At 35.5% G+C, this 13,025-nt stretch overlaps 1 protein-coding gene across 1 annotated transcript; it reads left to right on the forward strand.

Moving 5' to 3' along the window:
* Window positions 1-1,153: 1,153 nt before the first annotated feature.
* Window positions 1,154-2,073, forward strand: LOC116177371 (thyrostimulin beta-5 subunit-like). Its single transcript, XM_031496341.1, has 3 exons — window positions 1,154-1,211; window positions 1,263-1,491; window positions 1,824-2,073. Exons 1-3 carry the CDS (start codon window positions 1,174-1,176, stop codon window positions 2,070-2,072), a joined length of 516 nt encoding a protein of 171 aa, XP_031352201.1. The 5' UTR covers window positions 1,154-1,173; the 3' UTR covers window position 2,073.
* Window positions 2,074-13,025: the final 10,952 nt, after the last annotated feature.

Consider the following 13,025-nt stretch of genomic DNA (forward strand, 5'->3'; position numbering starts at 1 on the left):
CCTCCACACCCCCGGTGTTACGTTCCCACACAAAACGTTCATCCCTAAGAACTCACGTTAGATGGTCTCTTTCTAAAAATTATGCTAAAAACACTAAATATTTTGAATCTGGGGGTATTCTCTGGGGGTATGGAATACCCCACAGGAAACAAAGATTCAACATTCCTTTTTTGAAATAAATTTGTCAATTGTCAATTAATTATTTGGTGTGATTATTCGATCCGGATAGAGTTTTTTTCATGTCAGTTTTTTCTATTGTTGCCCAAGATTTATGTCAAGTGCTGGTCAAAATTTGTGTAATAAATTCTTTGGATTTTTTCTTTCAAATGGAAAAATGCCAAGTTAGTATTGGGATTTTTTCTTTATAGCAGAATCCGGATGTCTACGAGGAAAATAATGACAATTTTAAATGTAAAAGTGGTTTTGTTTGAAGCTTGCTGGACAGGCGTCTTGTGGCTGGCGTAGTGACCGCACACAGGAATATGTGTGAATTTTCCATAAAATTGTGCTAAGTTTAAAACGGGAAGAAAATTTGTTTTTAGAGAGCAGTTGCAGGGTTACTCATAGAGTATTTAAACATAATCGTCGTCGTGCCAGGTATCACAGGCATCCGGAAGGGTAGCAACAGAGTGAGGTAAGACGAAGCCGAAGCTATAATATGTTCCCCATTGTCTTCCTTTTATTACAATAGGGTGTACATTGCTTCGGCTTCGGCGGCATCGCGTCCTCGCCTCACCTTTATATTTCGTCATTTTTTAACAATATTTGGAACAATAATAATTGTGTGATAAACTAATTGCGTACGTATTCTTCCAAAAATGGTATTCATTATAAATCAACTAAAGGTCATTTGTTAACGAGGACACCATTTTAAATCAGTCTCCTCAACTTTTACTAAAAAACGGCCAAGAGAAAACTGGAGCGATATGCTTATTACTTATACAATATGCGCGTCCCTATATACTCGAATATGCTCCATATTAAACCGATTATTTAATCACAATAAGGCTTTGTGCTCTGTAATCCTAAAAACAATTAAAACTTAAGCACGGAAAACTTTGTGTACTTTGAAAATTACAAAAAAAAGTGAAAAAAGAGGGATGCGCCGACGCGTTTAAAACACGCCCCAAATTATAATAAGGGATGCTTTCAACTTTATTAATCTGAAAGTTCATGTACAACACTGAAAAACATTCAGAAACGTCAACCAGGTACGAATCTTTTGCAACTTTTCGCCTAACAGAGTGTCGTTGTCTTTCCAGGTTAATTATCGCAATGTTCCTCGGCATTGGCATCCTTCTTACGGTCGCCTCAATTAGCGGTACGCAAAAAATTGTTAACGCCGATCTTGAGCGCGTCGATCCAATTAACACGTTAGATTGTCATCGAAGATTGTACACTTACCGCGTGACACAAAGTGATGAAAATGGCAAAGAGTGTTGGGACACCCTTTCGGTTTTGTCTTGTTGGGGGAGGTGCGATTCCAATGAGGTAATTTAAATTTCTATGTGTGTGCATGAAAAAATTAATTAAATGGTCATGAGCTGCCACAATACCACACCAAAAAATCAATCCCAATCATACTGAAAAGAATGTGCGGCTAATGAACCGCTGTCCCTTCTTTGTTTCTGTTATAATTGGAACGAGCCGTTGATTTTTATTTTGACGTAAACCTCCCCGTCGCAATTTTACAAATATTAAATCTGTAAAATGGCTGTAAACTTTATGTAACCGCGTTCGGAATTTAATATCAGGTTTATATTTATTTAATCGACACGATGCGTTTTATGAAAAATTTCCCCCATAAAACTCTTGTAATTTAGATTTCAGATTGGCGATTTCCGTACAAGAAGTCCTTGCACCCCGTTTGCGTTCATCATGGTAGAAACAAAGCGTTGGCCATATTAAGACACTGCGAAGAAGGCGCACTTCCTTCCGCCGCAAGATACGAATATTTGGAGGCTGCGGGATGTCGATGTCAAGCTTGCTCTTCGTCGGATACAAGCTGCGAGGGGTTAAGGTATCGGCCGCATCGCTCGCAACCTGATTTAATCGGATTTGGAAATATGTAACTATTGCTAATTATACAGAGAAGTAATTTCTTGATAAGATAAAATACAATTTATGCTTTAACAGTTTTTATTTCGCGCCCCGCTTGATTGACAGCTCAAAGCTCAAAGGGGGTGAATTATTAGAAATCCTGAAAAAATTAGCTGCCGAACGGATAACTGTGGTTATAAGAACGTTTTATTGGAATTATACGTGGAACTGAATATTACTATCAATATTTAAATTATGTCCACTCCAGTTCAATTTTGTTCCGGGATTAACCGCAATTTTCCCTCTGCAATTCCCTTATGCGTCGACATGCCAAACATAACTGTTTACCCATTTCATAAGATTTATGGAGAATGTTATTTTAATGAGAGAATGTTGTCAAAAGTTCGTGCTTTATTCATGAAAGATGATTATTTCCGTCTACCTACAGGGCGTAAATAAAAGATTACAAAAAACTAAGATAGTAGGGGACTTGTGGGAGTCAAATTGAACGAATGCATTCGCACCTCCAGGTAAATTAGCCCTCGGTATCCCTGAAGATTCTCCCTCGAAAGATTTGTCTAAAAGAAAAATTCGACCCTTCGCCCTTCTGATAGAAAGCTTGCTCTTGAAATAAATTCTTTATAGTTTGATTCCTTCTGTGACGACCATCGGTAAATTTGACTTAAAAAATTTACCCCCAAGAAAATTTATCCCAGGTATATTCGCCCCCAAGAGAATCGATCTCTGAAGATCTGTCATCGGAAAATTCTCTCCGGCGAAAATTCGTCTCCAAAAAAACACGCTGGAATATTAGCTGGCTAGGAACTTTGTTTTCCAAAAGAAAATTTGTATCAAGACTAAACATCCCTTCTATTTCCGTTACAGTATTAGGTACCGGAAAATTCTCCTTCGAAAGATCTGTCACACCGTCAAATTTTTACCTTTAAAAATTTGCCCTCAAGAAAATTCACTTCCAGGTAAATTCACCACTAGAAGATCGTCTCCTGGAAATTCGATCCGGGAGATTCTCTCCGAAAACTGTCTCCGAAAGTTCTCAAATTCGATTGATTCACCAGGCTTTTGTTTCAGAGGAAAAAGAAAACCCGATCGAAATTTAAAAAACTCGCCCTCGAAACAAATGATGGTGTACTCAGTTTTAAAGTTACCCTATATTTCTTTTATAGCATCCGCTACCGTAAATAGGTTCTGAGCTTTACTTAAAACGTGGCACAAAGGAATTTGCTGATTTTTCGCGCCCATCTGTCCGTCTGCACCTCGTCTAACTCGAGAATGAAAAGAGACAGCGATGCCAAACCGACGCCAATCGATTTCTTCGAATTCAACGATCAGTGCCATTGAAGAGCCGGATTAAAAGATTGGTTTCCGAATGCGAGCTGAGTATCAAAAAATTCACATGCAATAATTCTTCGTAGAAATTATTGGCAAAGGTTCGATATCGCTGTCTCTTTTTATTCTAGAGTTACGCAGACGGGCAAACCATCACAAAAGGGGAATTTGTTTTCTTTCAAAAAATTCCCCTAAAAATCACCAGGTCTCATAGGGTGAGCCATATCTAATTGATATCTGATATAAAATTCTCTTTTGCAATATTATTTACAACTACCTCAAATTCAAGTTTTTATTAAAGTTTAAAAGAAGAACGCATTCCGTAACCATATATTCAATATTCAAAACATCACTTACTCTGGCAAAAATTCACAGATTTCGCAAATCATACAACCATCGGAGACATTGGAAATGATAACCGTATAACGCCGTCTGTAAAACACAACTAACTCTTATTCGCTCGGATCACGTAAACCTTCCGAAATAATAAGCGTCATAACATGCGTGTACTATTAAAAGAGATAACATAATTGAGCACTATTAAGTAAGTACCGTATCGACAATATCCGAGACTTTTCCTTAATCTACCGATCACGGCCGAGTACGGTACAATCGCCACTTGATACGACACAGTAGTTTTTTGGCCTTGAACGAAACTAATAACTTTGTTACTATATACCAAAACATGAACATTTCTAATGTTAAAATTTTCCTTTGGTTTTCATGCGTGCAAAAAAACCTAATGAGCTGAAATTATTTTTTAAATTAGGAAATTTTTCGTTTAATGAAGTAAAACAGGGAACTTAAAAAAATGAATTCCGATGAAGGAAAGTTTTTAGATAATTTTCAGTTTTTTAATGGTGCAACATATTTTCCATGTCTACAAATCCCAGAGTACAAGCAACTAAAAAAAACTTGACCTGAACATGAGAGGAAAAATTAATTTTAAGGAAACTTAAGAGGAGTTTGATGGGAACCGGGAAAAATAACAGCCGATGAGGAAATTACTTGAGGGGTAACTCGGCGAAAGCTTAAAGAGGAATTTGAGAAGAACAGTGAACTTGATGGAAATTTGAGAGGATTTGATGTGAACTTACAGGGAATTAGAGAGGCACATGACTCAAATGATTGATAAGATTGAGGGTATTGAAAACAGCTTAGGAGGAATAGGCGAACGCTGATGAAAACTGAAGAACATTTGATGACAGGAAAAGAGCAATAACGTTTAGAGAAACTTGATAGGCTTTAAGAGAAAATTGACGAGGAAGCTTAAGAGGAAATTGAGAATAATTTGAGAGCAACTGATGCAAATAACTTTAGGGGCAACTTGACGAAAGCTTATAGAGGAATTTGAGAAGAATAGTGAACATTTGTGAGGAATTGATATGACCTTGCAGGAAAATGGAAAGGCACACGACGCGAATGGACGATGAGATCGGGGGCATTAAAAACAGCGTATGAGGAAACTAGGTGAACCTTGAAGGAAATTTGAGGAGAGGAAAAACCAATAACTGATGTAAATAATAGAATAAATTATTTGAGAAGAACTTGAGGGGCAACTCTAGGAAAGCTTAAAGAGGAACTTGTGGCGAACAGTGGACTTGATGGATGTGTGAGAGGCACATGGCGCAAATTATGGGATAAAGGGCATTGGAAACAGCTTATGAGTAAAGTAGGTGAACTTTGAAAAGAATTGAAGGAAATTTGAGGAGCGGAAAATAGCAATAAACGTTTAGGGGAAGGAAGTTTAAGTAAGAGGAAACATAATTTGAGAGACACTGATGCAAATAATAAAAGATTAGGGAGGAGTATGGAAGGAATTTGATGAGAGAGAACTTTTAGTTTGAAAGCAACTTGAGTATTTTAAAGAAAGTTGAGGAGCAACCCGGCGAATGCTTTTAAAGAGAGACTTGAGAAGTAGCTCGGTTGCAAATAAGTTGTTTTTTTTATTAAACGGGAAATTGCAAGGAGAAAACTGTGTCATAATATTGGCTATTTACTAAACTTCTACCTGTCACAAGTTTGGAATAGTTTGAAATTTCCTAGCTCTAGATAAATCAATAGTCTGAAATTGAATCCCTAATAATTTACAGAAATATCTTTACACTTCAAATGCACATTAATTTTTTGATTTCACATTGACAAATTAGGTTAAAGACAACCCCTGAGCATGATTTACTTCACAGTGAAATTTAATGAAATTCCTTTGATGCCGAAAGAGAAAGTTTGATTAGAATGAACAACAAATTCAGGAGATCCTTTTGATAATTCACATTAAAAAGACAATATTTCACATTGTTCTCGACTACTTTAGGATCTTTCATTTAAACTTTTAAGCGTCACGAATTCATGATAAACTAGGACAAAATTTAACTTTTTATAACGCATCGTAAAATTAATAAAAATATGCATTGGATTTTTTGAAGATTGATTGGAAAATACAGACTGTCTCCGGATGCTGATTCTTCTGTTGGTTAGTATAATTTGGTTCCGCAAAGGTCATTAACTTAATTGGATGTTAATAAAAGTTCGTTTAATGCTAGGAAATCTCTCAGATCAACTTTTCTACTAACTGCCTTTTTTTTAATGGCACAAATACGAACTTGAATATTATTTGATTTTATTAACAGTTTTCTTTGTTGTAATTTCACGTTTGTTCTTAAAAAGGGACTGTTTTTTACTGACTGAAATCGACACGACACTGGAATGCGTAGATACCCTCGTGAACTGGCACTTTTTTGTTAACTATTTGTCACGATTTATGCAAGTAATTTACGCCGAGTGTCGCGGAATTAAAATTCACTTTTTTTCCACCGGGGCAAAAAATCAGCTGGTTAAAAATGGACACTACAGTCGCCTTAAAAACTACTTCAAACTGTTCTTTTTAAAGCTCGGTTATTTCCGAACGCTAATTTTGCTATGGTTTTGGCACAAAGGCCGCTAATTGAATCTTTCTCGGACGCTTAAATACCAATTTGTTCTGACCCGGTTGAGTACCCAAACCAAAATGCTTAATTTCGTGCAAAATAATCCCCTCTCTCAATGTTATAAGGCCCAGTTGTACAATGTCAGTTTAAGCTTCAGTTTATAGTTAAATTGTGGGTTAAAGGATTCGATTGGCTAATATTTCACAAGTTGACCAATCGTGTTTCTGAAACTAATCTAAAGTTTAAACTGACACAGGTTCCTGTAATATCGAATCCTAATGCACCAGATGTTCGAAGAAAGGCTATTGAGCCCACTTCTTTTCCCAATATAGGTGTTATTAACAGAAAAAGACTAAAAGACCGGAACAAGAAAGAAAATTGCTGTACTTTTCACTTCTGTGATAAAATACGCCCTCCTAAATTGACCTTTCGGTATATTCGCTCCTGGAATTTTCACTCGCACGCAAAATTTGGTCCTAGAAAAGTCGTCGAATATTACCTAGTGTGAACGAAACTATTTGACTGGGGCGAATATCTTCAGGAGGAATGTTCCGTGGGTAAATTTACAAACTGGCATAGGAAGAGAGACTTTTTCAGAAATTTTCTTTGCTGCGGAAATTACTCTGAGGGAGAAGATTCCGCCATTTTGTGGGGTAAATTGAATCGTTGCACCACAAAAACGTGCCATGAATATCAATCGTATATATCTATATAGGAGAAAAGTACTAATTGTACTTTGGGAATTAAATCATTTTAAAAAACGACGCCGTTTCCGTCACTCTTGTAAAATATGCGAATTCACGCATTCTTGATTGGTTCAGTACTTATACCTGTTTGCTAAGTACATAAAAGCTTTTCGCGTAACATCCTACTTGCAATATACATAAAACGGTTCGTTTATTTTCTCATGTTATAACCACCAACGCGCGGTCAGTGCAGATATATGCTTTTCCAATATTTAAACGCGAATTTTACACAAGCCTTCTTAAAATAACCGGAGAGGCTGAAATTGTTCAGAATCGATGTCGATTTTTTGGGGAAAATACTTGCTAATAGTAATGTAATGCAAACAAGTGACATTTATAAGCACCGAGTCTCAAGGGGAAGAAATTTGAATGATTAATTAATGGATGGAAATATGTTAATCGCTCGTTTAAAGTTAAATCTTATTACTTTTCGTCACCTTGCGCAAACACCGAGTGAGATTTCAATTTTTTTATGTAATTTATTCGAAGAGGCTTCTAAAGAAAGGGTGATGATGAATCGAATAGAATTAGTAATGCAGGTTAAAGTATACTCCCACGCATTTAATACAGTTGAGGTAGGCTGGAAAATTCTCAATAACTTTAAAAATGTTAAATAATTGGGACTCCAACTGCAAATTAAATTTATTTTTATCCATCTGTAATGCTCCAGTTATTGAATACGGTAATACCGTGTAATTTCGCATTAGGTTCCACTTACCCTCTATTACTAAGATGACCCTGTACCGGAGGATACTTTCTATTTTAGGAATGAAAATAACGGAAATAATGAAATATTGACGTTATATGTTGCATTTTCCCCCCAAAACCGCTTGTATGACACTCTCATTCCAGTTTTTGGTAAAACACCGTCGAACGTACCGCCGCCACGGGGGTCTGGGGAGTATTCCATACCAAATTAGCGCGGTTTTTGGTTGGAGCTAGGAAGCTGTTTTGTCAAGAAATTGGCACCTGGTTAATTGAAGATTTATCTTTAAATAAGTTGAGTGAACACCATTTTTTTACATTAAGGGACATTTAAGAAAACTACCCCTGATAACAAATAATTATAAATTTCTAGTTTCAAACTTGTAACCAAGACCTTCTGTAATAGTTATTTACGTAAAGACAGGAAAAGGACACATTACTGGCGGGAAAATATTGAAGTACGAGACCCCTTTGGGGGTGGGGAGTTAAGTAATATCATTTGACTGACGAGTTCTGTATGACATTTTAACAGAAATCGTATTTTAATATCCAAATTTCATATTGAACTTTGCCTTTGTCATGGAAACTAACATTTCCGGACATGAAATGAAAATGAAGGTTTCATGACGATTTTGGGTAAATAAATAAACATCAAATAATATTCTGAGGGATTAATTATGATGAATTTTAAAAAATTATAACAGCTAAAAATCATTGTTTAATCAACACCCTAAACCGATATTTTGATACTGTGGTTTTTTGGTTTATTTTAAATAAAACGCACCTTCTCCAAAACTTAAAGCTCAATTTTTTCCAAAAAAAAATATATACCAACATGTTCGTCATAACTTTCTTGGTTTTGATGCTAGGGAAACAAAGAGAAAGGTTCTTTCCAGCACTTCCCAAGAGGTTTTATGAGTTTTCTCCGAAAAACCTACAACAAGCTACTGCTCAGTTTGTATTAGATCAACAGACACCATAAATCCATCCTTTTTTTTTTATAAGCTACATTTACTGAGAACAATTTTTGTAAGTACTTACGTAAATTTTGAATTATTTGCGAAAAATCGTTTAAAAACGTGGTTTTTTCGTTAAAAAACTGACACTTTTGCGGTTAGGTTGAAAAGTATTGACTCAGAAAAATAGAACCAAAGTTGCTTAGAATTAATCAATTTGAGAAAGGCTGGCATTCACTACTAGAAGCAACTTCCGGTACAGGGCCAGCTTTAAAAAAAAGGTAAGTAAAATCTGAATCCAGATTGTTGCTGTTTGGCAAAATTATACGGGGAAACGTGGGTCACCGCTTGTTTGGTCGTAAAAATACAATAAGGAGATAGTGATGAATAATGGATCAACTATGACCTACGACAATATTCCCTCCGCCCGTTCCTCCTTTGTGGCTTCATCAAATCTTCCAATAGTGCAAGATTTTACATAATTAAATAATTGACTTTTCGTGGGAACTCTCGTGATTAGCATGATTGGTTAATTAGCGTGTTACCAGGATAGATGATTGGTCCATATTAGATATCTTCCACATTTTACCGATTGATACATTGAAATCTTTCGTTTGTATTAAAATGATTGGCCAAAGGGAGATAAAAAGGTCATCAAACCCATCAAGAATACATTTTTTCATTACACACACCAGCCAAATGTTTATTTTGAGCAAATAGCGATCGCGATACGGTAGTTCAAGGATACGATGAACTTTTCAAATTATGCCATTTTATAAATAATACAAATGATTATGGGACAAATCTTTTGCAACTAAGTTTGAGTGTTTCAAAGCATTTTTTAGACCAAAAGTGCACCTTAGGTTTCATCTAATGTCACTTTTTTTGTTTCCGAGGTAAGTAACTACTAATTCAAGGGTTTAAAGGGCACACATTGCAAATGGTATACACAGTGCGTCCACTTAAGTTCGCAGCATATGGGCAACTAGTTACTATTCATGTTTGAAAAAAGTTATTCTTCAGAAAACGTTCTGCATGATTTCAAACCTAAAATGTAACCATCAGATATCAAATTTTTTAGGTATCAATTATTTTAGAACATTATCAAAATGCTGCAATACAATATAAGTTGGGAAACTTAGAGGTTACCGAATCTGTTTATTATATATTAGTTTACAATTTTAAATAAATTTGTTGATAACAATTTTCTATATTAATAACAAATAAAGGTATTTTAAACTTCTGAAAAATTCAAATTATTTGACCTACTTCGCATACGGTTGCACATACTGTAGGTATAACAGTTCTCTCTATCTTTTTCGACATCGTCGTGAGGTATCCTGTTAAAACCTATGCAGCTCAATTGCCTATTGAACCCAAATCATCCTTAGAAGAAACATTGATTTCATGTCTGAAACTACACTTAAATAAATTAAAATTTTTTTCCGTTTTCTCACGTAATAGTAAACCCTCGAGTAAACCTTTGTTTAACTTCTCCGATAACTCGACTTACAATTTTTTCGCGGTAATTTTCACTTTTCCAGAATCACCCTAACTAACTCCCTTCTTTTAATTACCGAGAAAATTTTTCATACCCACAATGGCGAATTAACTTAAAAATGGCGAGATCTACATTTCCTATTGGTTAGTGTCTTTTTCGCTACCAATCCTGAACGGCTCCTATCTCAAGATGAGCTAAGAAATGTAACTTTATATCCCTCTTAAATAGGATGTAATCCTATCCTTACGCTCGCTATCTAGACGTCAAAACTAATTAGGGGACAAAAAGCTCATTGAAAACCTCTGCGTAAAAATGACACCACATAAATTCTTTACATGAATAAAACCACTATTTGTATAAGAAAACACTTCGGAACCTTAACATTTTTTACAGCTTTAAAAATTATACTTGCCCTATTTCTTCAAATCTCCCAAATTTTAATAAACAAAAAAACAACTGTTGAAGTCCTTTCCATTTAAATGATTCTAGACCATCCCTTCTAGGCGCTTAGGTCTGGAAAGAATCTGAGAAGCCATATTAACGCTCCCTCCTGATGCTTCCCAGACCCGTACTGGTGATCTCTAGAATCCTGGAAGCTTACTGACTGCTTTTCTAGCATCCTTCTGAAACCTTTAGACCCCGGAAATTTATCTGATAGGTTTAGAGTTTTCCCTTACTGCGCCTGCGCACAGGTTTTCTCATTTTATTTACCAACTTACGGTTTTTGGAAGGGAAAGAAAATAAAATTAAAGAATTCTTGAAGGGGAAAGAACCATGGTGAAAATGTTTCATGTGTAATGGGTTAAATATAAATAATGGCAAATTGACTATACTAATAAGAAGCTATTTCATCATAAAGGCCTTAATTAATATTTGCAGCATTTGTACAGTCTCCCTTTTTCATTTACGCCTCGTATTAAATGAAAAAGATACGAAACGCAAACAAATTTAAATTGAAATAAATTTTGCCCCTAGAAACATAAAAGAAATTAAGCCAACGAACATCAAAGAATACCATTAAAATCACAAAAAAAAACCGGAAAGGGTGCTGTATTTAAATGTTTCATAATAAAAATCCCTTTAAATACCAATTCTTTTAATTAGGATAGGATATTTAAATTGAAATCTATTAATAGATTGATATAACGACCCTCTGTCGTTCGTTATAATTTTGCATAAGTTCGAAGGGAATCGTTAGTCACTTTTTACTCATTACAAATGGAAACGGGGCGATTTTTTGTGCAATAAAAAATTGATGCAGTTTCGAATAATCGTAATTACCATAAGCAATTTACGGTTCAGTTATTTTTGTGAATATTCAACAGGTGTAGGTTATATGTAATTTTCCGCGTTCTGTATAGGTATTCGTGCGATTTTTTAAAGCTCGCGTGATAGGTACGAAATTAATTAATGGATGTTTCCAACAAAATAGTAAGGAGCGCTGATCCCACGAGATTATTATTGCGGTAGGTGATAAATTGATAAATTTGATTATTTTCCGAGTAGGTCCTCTGAATAACTTCATTGCTTTAATGAAGAGCGTTCTTGAAAATATTTATTATCCATCAGTGGGAAATTTTCTGCATCTGGAGGCGTAAGTGGTTTCGAGTGGGTGTAATAGTTCCGACGCAAACGTCTAGTTATCCCATGAAACAAGTGTTTTATTCCTTTTTACCCATTGCAATTCCAAATGAAGGAAATCGTGTGGGACTTTGGCTTATTTCTTCGGTATTCACCTCAATCAGCAAAATATTACATTCTGTAACAAGTGTTTTGATTTTCTATTTCCCCATGGATATTTAAACAATGAGACGAATTCGAGTGGTTTTATGGTTCACGAGGAACAACATTTTTCTAGACTTTTAGCAAATGCTCGAACAAATTACTATTTTGAATGAGGAGCTCATTTATCCCTTTTAAAAAATTGGTTTATGGTGTATCTATAGACTGTGCTTAAAATAATAATGTCTATCATGGGGCTCCGAAACCACAAAAAATATGACGATGTGAGAATGTTATTTACTAATAACGCCATGTGCAAGATAACGAAGGCAGGTGTTTATCAATACGGGCGACGATGCGGTGTTTAGAGAATGGCCGAGGAACAACGATATGAAACGGGCTTGACCTGTAAGTAAGGAGATAAACGAGGTTGTTTAGTCTAAGTCGGATGTCTCGCCGATGTTGTTTGTCTATTGAAAAAGCGTATGTCACTGTTGTTCTAAATTATTACGAGCAAGTTCTCGCCAGTTAAAGTTTTGCACCTGAAACTTACACATGTCGTACTGCAGTTAAAAGGATAAGGTCATTGTTCAGTTTTTAATAAGGTCTTGTTAAATAAAGTTCTTACCAACCGATGAGCTATGATAATTATTGGTTAACTTAGTCAAGAGTCAAGATTGCTGGAGACTAGATACTATTACATCCCTTTTCAACTAATTTCAGATTCGTTTCTTAGCCCAGCGGGGTGAAAAGTGTAGATTATGCAGCATTAGATTGCCTCGGATTTATTAAGGGATTTGAAATATTTTGGATTGGTAGTACCCAAAGACATTAACCAATAAACAATTACGCATCGCCATTTTGAAAGATAATTTGCCATTATGGGCGTGTAAAAAATTACGTAGTCCGATTAAAAAATAAGAACAGCCTCTTGGTCATGTAAGCGTACACGTCGTATAGCAAAGAGAAGTACATAATTTTGTCTTTCTGGAGAGACCAATTCAGGGTTCAGTTTTTTGAAAGTTTGAAAGATTCGTTATATAATAAATAGTAACGCCTGTTTCTCCTAATACAATTTGGG

Source organism: Photinus pyralis, unplaced genomic scaffold, assembly GCF_008802855.1.
Source record: "Photinus pyralis isolate 1611_PpyrPB1 unplaced genomic scaffold, Ppyr1.3 Ppyr1.4_LG7, whole genome shotgun sequence".
In the NCBI taxonomy this organism is placed as follows: domain Eukaryota; kingdom Metazoa; phylum Arthropoda; class Insecta; order Coleoptera; family Lampyridae; genus Photinus; species Photinus pyralis.

Coding starts and splice junctions, on each gene's coding strand:
- LOC116177371 (XM_031496341.1), top strand. CDS start 1,174: ATGTACAACACTGAAAAACATTCAGAAACGTCAACCAG. Junction 1,212..1,262: donor CATTCAGAAACGTCAACCAG/GTACGAATCTTT, acceptor TTGTCTTTCCAG/GTTAATTATCGCAATGTTCC. Junction 1,492..1,823: donor GGAGGTGCGATTCCAATGAG/GTAATTTAAATT, acceptor CTTGTAATTTAG/ATTTCAGATTGGCGATTTCC.